The sequence below is a fragment of the Formica exsecta genome, unplaced genomic scaffold (assembly GCF_003651465.1).
Source record: "Formica exsecta isolate Colony F162 unplaced genomic scaffold, ASM365146v1 scaffold642, whole genome shotgun sequence".
NCBI lineage: Eukaryota > Metazoa > Arthropoda > Insecta > Hymenoptera > Formicidae > Formica > Formica exsecta.
Window position 1 is genome coordinate 84,437 of NW_021853405.1, and position 7,028 is coordinate 91,464.

General features: G+C 33.0%; 3 protein-coding genes across 4 annotated transcripts in view; 1 reads left to right on the top strand and 2 right to left on the bottom strand.

The window, feature by feature from the left end:
• The window catches only part of LOC115242821, a 4,355-nt gene extending 3,769 nt beyond the window's left edge, over nt 1–586 (bottom strand). The window contains exon 1 of the mRNA XM_029819361.1: nt 272–586. The gene's annotated coding sequence lies outside the window, so the exon portion shown is untranslated. The remainder of the gene's footprint in view (nt 1–271) is intronic.
• Nucleotides 587–1,808: 1,222 nt separating this feature from the next.
• On the top strand, nt 1,809–3,783 carry LOC115242820 (DNA-directed RNA polymerase II subunit RPB7). The gene is made up of 8 exons (XM_029819360.1): nt 1,809–1,919; nt 2,026–2,135; nt 2,197–2,356; nt 2,467–2,517; nt 2,921–2,986; nt 3,072–3,143; nt 3,240–3,273; nt 3,353–3,783. Exons 1-8 carry the CDS (start codon nt 1,908–1,910, stop codon nt 3,367–3,369), a joined length of 522 nt encoding a protein of 173 aa, XP_029675220.1. The 5' UTR covers nt 1,809–1,907; the 3' UTR covers nt 3,370–3,783.
• LOC115242819 lies at nt 3,482–6,792 on the bottom strand. 2 transcript variants are annotated; one of them, XM_029819359.1, is made up of 6 exons: nt 6,499–6,792; nt 5,303–5,368; nt 4,832–5,065; nt 4,599–4,687; nt 4,282–4,506; nt 3,482–4,030 (listed from the first exon to the last, which is right to left on the bottom strand). In XM_029819359.1, exons 1-6 carry the CDS (start codon nt 6,721–6,723, stop codon nt 3,841–3,843), a joined length of 1,029 nt encoding a protein of 342 aa, XP_029675219.1. In that variant the 5' UTR covers nt 6,724–6,792; the 3' UTR covers nt 3,482–3,840. The 2 variants fall into 2 exon arrangements, with proteins under 2 accessions (XP_029675219.1, XP_029675218.1); XM_029819358.1 differs by having other exon boundaries at nt 4,832–5,368.
• Nucleotides 6,793–7,028: the final 236 nt, after the last annotated feature.

Sequence of the window (7,028 nt, forward strand, 5' to 3'; positions counted from 1 at the left end):
CATAGACATAGTATATCTAGACCGAGCGTTTGCCTTTATTTAAGGAGTGGGGGTAAAGATGCACGTAGAAAAGGACATACTCTGTTTCGTGCCCCTTGCGTTCTCTCTCGCTCGCACGTAGCATGACGAAAGAGAGCGCTATGCTATGTGCGAGCGAGAGAGAACGCAAGGGGCACGAAACAGAGTATGTCCTTTTCTACGTGCATCTTTACCCCCACTCCTTAAATAAAGGCAAACGCTCGGTCTAGATATACTATGTCTATGTACAAACCTCTTATTTTTATTTCAAAGTTCCGACTGACAACGTGTCGGGTTCGGACGTGTTTTTGCGTGCTGCGTATGTCCTTTGTCTGGATCTTTTTTTGGACTCTCTCCTCTCTTTAGAGGAGTTTTGCTTATATTTTACAAACTCATAAGAAACAATGGTGTATGGGCGATTAATGCCCAACCAGCCATAAAAGAAAGAAAGAAAGAAGAAGTATTTTTATTTCAATCGTAGACTTTTATGTATTATAATAGACTGCTAACCAGTGTTGTCTCGAGGATGCTTTCTCGCGCATGCGCGTTAAACGTGATCTTCAGGAACGTATCAAATTTATAAAAAAAAGAGTGCTATAGGTCGGTATAGAGTCCTATATGTATAATCAGAGAGGCGACATCGTTACCCTCTTAGAACATATATAAATGGAAGGGGAATAGCAGGCTGAAAAGTGTCGGAAGGAAGTGAGAAAGAAAATCGTAGTTGCCTCTCTCTTGTGAGTAACTACACATCAAGCATCGTGTCTGTAGATATACATACTTTTGTCACCGCACTATCAACGGAAACATAAATTCCCTAAAGCCCGTATCAGACTACCCATTGAAGATTGAAATTTGACCAATCAGGACAAAGAAATTTTAGTCCCTTTTGTTCTGATTAGTCAAATTCCAATCTTTAATCTTCAATCTTCAATTTTCAATGCGTAGTCCGTAGTCTGATGGTGCAAATGCAAACCCATGCACTCAGGGTGCAAACCCATGCAGCGGAATAGCGTAACGCGGAACGAAAGCGGAACCAATCACGAACGTTCCGCAATTTCGTTCCGTTTTCAGTAGTTTCTAGCGGAATAGGTTTCGCAGATTGCGTAATGTACATACACATTGGATATTGTGCGACGCGTCATCGCGCTGGCTGCAAGAGCCATTATGCCCGTATCAGACTACGCATTGAAAATTGAAGATTGAAGATTAAAGATTGAAATTTGACTAATCAGGACAAAAGGGACTAAAATTTCTTTGTCCTGATTGGTCAAATTTCAATCTTTAATCTTCAATCTTCAATTTTCAATGCGTAGTCTGATACGGGCTTTACACGACGAAGGCATGCGCAGGCGCAGGGTCAACGCACATGGTTTTTTTTACTTTTTGGATAAATTATGGACCACCAAACGTTGTAAATAAAGGATTTGTGACCGCCTAACGATTCTGCATCGAATAAGCCTTGATTTAATCGATTAGACTAAAAATTAAAAATGTCCGGCTAACTTTACACCAATATTTTAATTATCTAATTAAAAAAAAACGATTGACCACCAAACGTTTTAATTAGGCTATCAATCATCACCAAACGACCACCAAACGATTAGATAATTTTAATTATTAAAAAGTTGAAGTGGTCCGGCTAACTTGATGCAGCCCTTGCGTTCTCTCTCGTTCGCACATAGCATAGCGTACTCTTTCGCTATGCTACGTGCGAGTGAGAGAGAACGCAAGGGGCACGAAACAGAGTATGTCCTTTTCTACGTGCACCTCGGCTCCCACTCCTCAACACTCGGTCTAGATATACTATGTCTATGGTCTAATGTCTATTGCCAATTGCTAATATGGCGCGAGAATGTTTATGATCGAGTGCGACATAAAGGTGCATCATGTTTTATCATGTAAGTTAATTTTTGCATCTTTCTTTTGAATAATTTATTATTAATCATTTAAATTCAGAAATAAACGTGAAATATTAACTGCTATCTAATTTTTTTAAATAAATAGATCTCGCTGGAGCACGAGATTCTATTGCATCCGCGATATTTTGGTCCTCAATTACTTGATACAGTAAAGCAGAAACTCTATACGGAAGTGGAAGGCACTTGTACAGGAAAGTAAGTGACAAATTTGTATCTTAATATCGAAAATTTCGATTTTAATCGTATCTTTATTCAGATATGGCTTCGTTGTCGCAGTCACAACGATAGACAATATAGGAGCCGGAATCATACAGCCAGGACAAGGCTTTGTAGTTTATCCAGTCAAGTACAAAGCCATCGTATTTAGACCATTCAAAGGTGAAGTCCTGGATGCAATTGTAACCCAAGTGAATAAGGTATAACTAGATATTTTCTTGAAAAATGTAGACTATTCTGTACGAATATTCCTTTGCAAAGGTAATTGTTATAAACAATCTGTTTGAAATTTTGCCTGTAATATTTGCAGGTTGGAATGTTCGCCGAAATAGGTCCACTGTCGTGTTTTATATCTCATCATGTAAGTAATTAATAATTATATATCTGTATATGTGTGATATATCAAGGGTTTCATAACGGTGGGACGTATCCCTAATTAAAAAAAAATGAGATTAAGATATATATTTCTTTTTTTAAAGTGAGATGTTTAGCATTCCTAAAATGTTTTCTTATCTAAAAAATTGCATTCCTATGTATAAAACTCAAATTTTAAAACGTTTCTTCTCGTTCCTGGAAAGTTATGATTTTGGGTTTATATCTCTAGTTTGATAAAACCCTTGATATGTAATTATAATAATATATAAACTTACAATACTTGAAAAATGATAAAGTAAAAAAATTATGATACATAAGATTTTAATAATTAATAAAAAAAATTGTGCTTGCGATATAAGATTTTAAAAGCTTAAATAAATGTCTTGTAGTCAATCCCAGAGGATATGCAATTTTGTCCAAATGTGAATCCAGCTTGCTATAAATCAAAGGAAGAAGTAAGTCATATCACAAAGAATTTCATGCATATTGTAATGAAAATTTTTAAGTTTGATAATAACAAGTTTGAAATATATTTTTTAGGATGTAGTTATCCAAGCAGATGATGAAATTAGATTGAAAATAGTGGGCACAAGAGTCGATGCTACAGGAATTGTAAGTTATAATTGAAATAATAATTAATTGTTAAACTTATAATTGAAATTACTTTGTGTTGCATAAATTAAAAATATTAAATAACTTATTTTTCAGTTTGCTATTGGAACATTAATGGATGATTACTTAGGTAACAAGATGACTTACACTTTGAGTTTTAATGTGTTTAATGTATAATGTTCATTTATAGCTTATTTTTATCTTTACAGGTCTCGTATGTAATTAATATATAATTATATATATATATATATATTATACATATATATATTTTATATATTGAAGGAACATTTAATATTATCTAACAATCCAGAGTGTGAAGTAAATGAGATATCATTATATCAGCAAAATAGGGTGCTTCACTAATTTTGTTAAACTTCTTTATATGCATTCTCCAACATTTTTCAGTTATATTATATCATATAATCTATGTCTTTTTATACAGAAATACTAGGGCAAAATTATTTGAACATTGCTACTGCTAAAAACAAATATAGGTAGTTCACAATTATACAAGATATTGTTTATGATGCATTTGCAAGGAAACGAATACACCGTCATACACTCTAAGAATCCTCAATTTGTAGAAAAAGTTCTTAATACAATTCGTTGTGACAATTTGAATAAAATTACTCAATTTCAACGCTTGACAATTATTGCCAAATCATTCATTTCAATTGATGCAATTTTGAAACGGAATTCAATTCAATGAAGTTTTCGTCGCGTTATCAAACATGCTCGCGAGATTTTTGAATAGTGCTAATTTCGGTGCAATGCTCAAGTCATTCTTTTTCGCAAGTATGTCCTGATCAGGCATCACTTTATCTGCAACATGCTTGTAGACTTTCCCATTGCCATTAATATAAAATGTAGAGAAGCCATCATACCATCTACAATTATTATATATATATTTTTATTTTTCTTGGATTATTCCCATATATTAAATAAAATATTAATTATTTCTGCAGTCATTACAGAAAGTTGGAATTTAAATAATTTAATAATAATAATAATTTAAATGTTCTATTTTGCTGAAGACAAAACTAATAAAGAGATTTTAATAGAATTAAAAAAATCATATTTATCGTACTTATTTCGCTCCATTGTTCGCTACATGGATGTTTTTGTATAGTATACTTACATTTCGTGATTGGTGTCTATAGCATCTTGTATTTTCCAAAATTTATATTTCCAAAACATAGTGAACACCTTCCAGCCTGTGACACCTCGTATACGCCAACGAATCTTTACAGTACCATCATCACTATGCATTGTAATCTTTAAAACTTGAAGCTTGACATGCGCAAACTTTACATGACCAATGACTCTTAACAATATCAATTGTTTTGCATAATTTACAACTCCCCTGTAAGTACATATACATTTTATATATATTTTACAGAAATTCTTAATATAAATTTTCGACTGCTTAAAATACTTGATCAAACTGATTCTTACCTTGTCGTCACTCCTCTAATATTATTAATAAAAATTAGATCCTTAGTATATATCGTATAATTCTGAGGTTTTACAAACAAGTTTGGTAACTACAAACAATATTTCAATCAAGAAAAATCTTAATGAAAAGGGATATCTCAGAATTATTGTATTTTTCTTTCGAAAACGCGTATGGTTCTACTTTAGAAAAAAGTACAATAATTCTGGAATATTTCGTCAATTATGTAACATACATCTTGGCTAAGAGAATCGACTATGCATTGCAGTTGTTCCTGCGATGGTTTATCCTTGTTATCTTGCAATGGTGGCAGTTGGGGACTCGTCTTTAAAACACTCTTATCATCAGAAATTAATAAAATATTCCTGTCGATATTTGATTTCCAACTATTGTGTAAGTTTTCCGAAGAAATCATTATATTATGATCTAGAAACGAGTTATTCTTATCATTTCCTATAATGTTTTGTCCCTGAAACACAGTAATATTGTCCGATACGATTCCTATAGGAGTTACATATTTTCTGTTTTTTGAAAGGGCAACATTGGCTCTTTGGGATCTATTATGCAGCCTATGTGAGCTCTGGCCCCAATATGTTGTCTCGCTCTTAGTCTCGTTATCGACATATCGTCTATTCAGTTTCTTATTCCATTGATTATAAGTGTCAAGAGAAGCAAGCGATAAATTTGGATGCAATGTAAAACTCACATAAGGTATCGATGGTTTGCCTACAGTATTTGCTCTTACTGATAATGCTCTCTGTGTACTCAAAAACTGAAATTTTATATATACACAGTTAGCATCGACATAGCTTATAATAGTTATAATATAGACAGAAACAATATATGGAAATTAATGTATTTCTATCAATCATAAATAGAATAAAAAGAAAAATGACAATTATTAGGTTTAATTTGTACTATTGTTACTTTATTTATTCTCGTTATATATATTTATATTTTCGAAATTAAATTGTTTTATAAATTTAAAATTTGTAATTGTTTTATTATAAATATTTATTATTATATAGATTGACATAAAAATTGTTGATACTTTTGTTAAAGAAAAATTCAGTTCAAACATAGATTTATAATAAAACAGAGATTGATACTTTTTTTAGAGCACTATATACCACGTGTATGGTTGCCATACGTCCTCTTTTCCCCGGACACCGTCCTCTTTTTTAGGGCGTCCAGGGGGATTTTTCGAATGTGTCCGGGGTAATTATGAATGTCTGGGGTTTAAGAATATTCATAAATATTCTGCTTTTTAGATTTAATTAACCACATCATATTCAATCACTTCAATACAATTGAAGTTATCAACCATTTGTTTTTTTATTTTTATGCGTGAATCTAATAATAAAACTTCTTTTAAATTAAAAACATGTTTAATTTATTCCTTTTACTCTAAGTACTAATGAAAATGAGATCTAAAATAATTATTAATTTATTGTTATAAGTTATAAGCAACTTGCTAACCTATTCGCATTTTTGTATACGTCCGGGGTTGCAAGCGAAATGTCCGGGGTTTCTGAGCTATAAGTTCTAATTTTGAAAATTTTATTATGGCAACCCTAACCACGTGTCAACAAACAATTCAGCATATCGATGTGTATCATTTTTGCAACATGACGTTGTTTATGTGTTATTTAACCATTCGTCGATTATTACGATTTGACGAAAGCTTTCTTTTTCACAGAGCATCATCGTAAAATCGCATTAAAATAAGCATTTCGCGGCTTGATTAATTAGCCCTAAATACCATTTTAGAAGAGTGCTATTATGTAAGCGTTCAAAGATTTGAACACTCAACGTGCAACGGATAATTCGTGTTCTCGGACTTCGGGAATCTACGCAAAAATCATACGGAAGAAAACTTAAATCGATAGATTTACAACGTACCTGTTTTAGAGAGGCAGACGACTCGACGTGTTCGCGAAGCCGATGACGGTCGAGCCTTGATAAAGGTTTTCGACCGCAGACGAGCGACGACAATCTACCGGGCAACGCTCGAAAGCACAGGGACATGGTTGACGATCTGCCGATTGGCATTAGATCAACGTCGATGACATCTTCGACAGCTCGCAAACACGATTTTACAAAAGCTGCGCGCGTGCTTCTTGACATGCATTGATTTGATTGACTGCTTATGATCGTTGGAATTCCATTTTGTTCTGATAGAGAGCGCACTTTTCTATCAGTGCTTAGAGGGCGCGTTCCACTTAACGACCGTAAAGTCCCTAAAGATAGAGTCTGGCTACGATGCGTGTTCTTTTTTATTGGTCAAAACGAAGTTTGGAAAAACATGGTGGAACCAATAGAAATTGTTATGGGAAGCATAATAATCTAAAATAAATGAAATAAGAAAATTATGAACATCTTGTACCTTTTTATAAATTTTTAAATTAAAGAATAAAGAAAAATTAACTTGA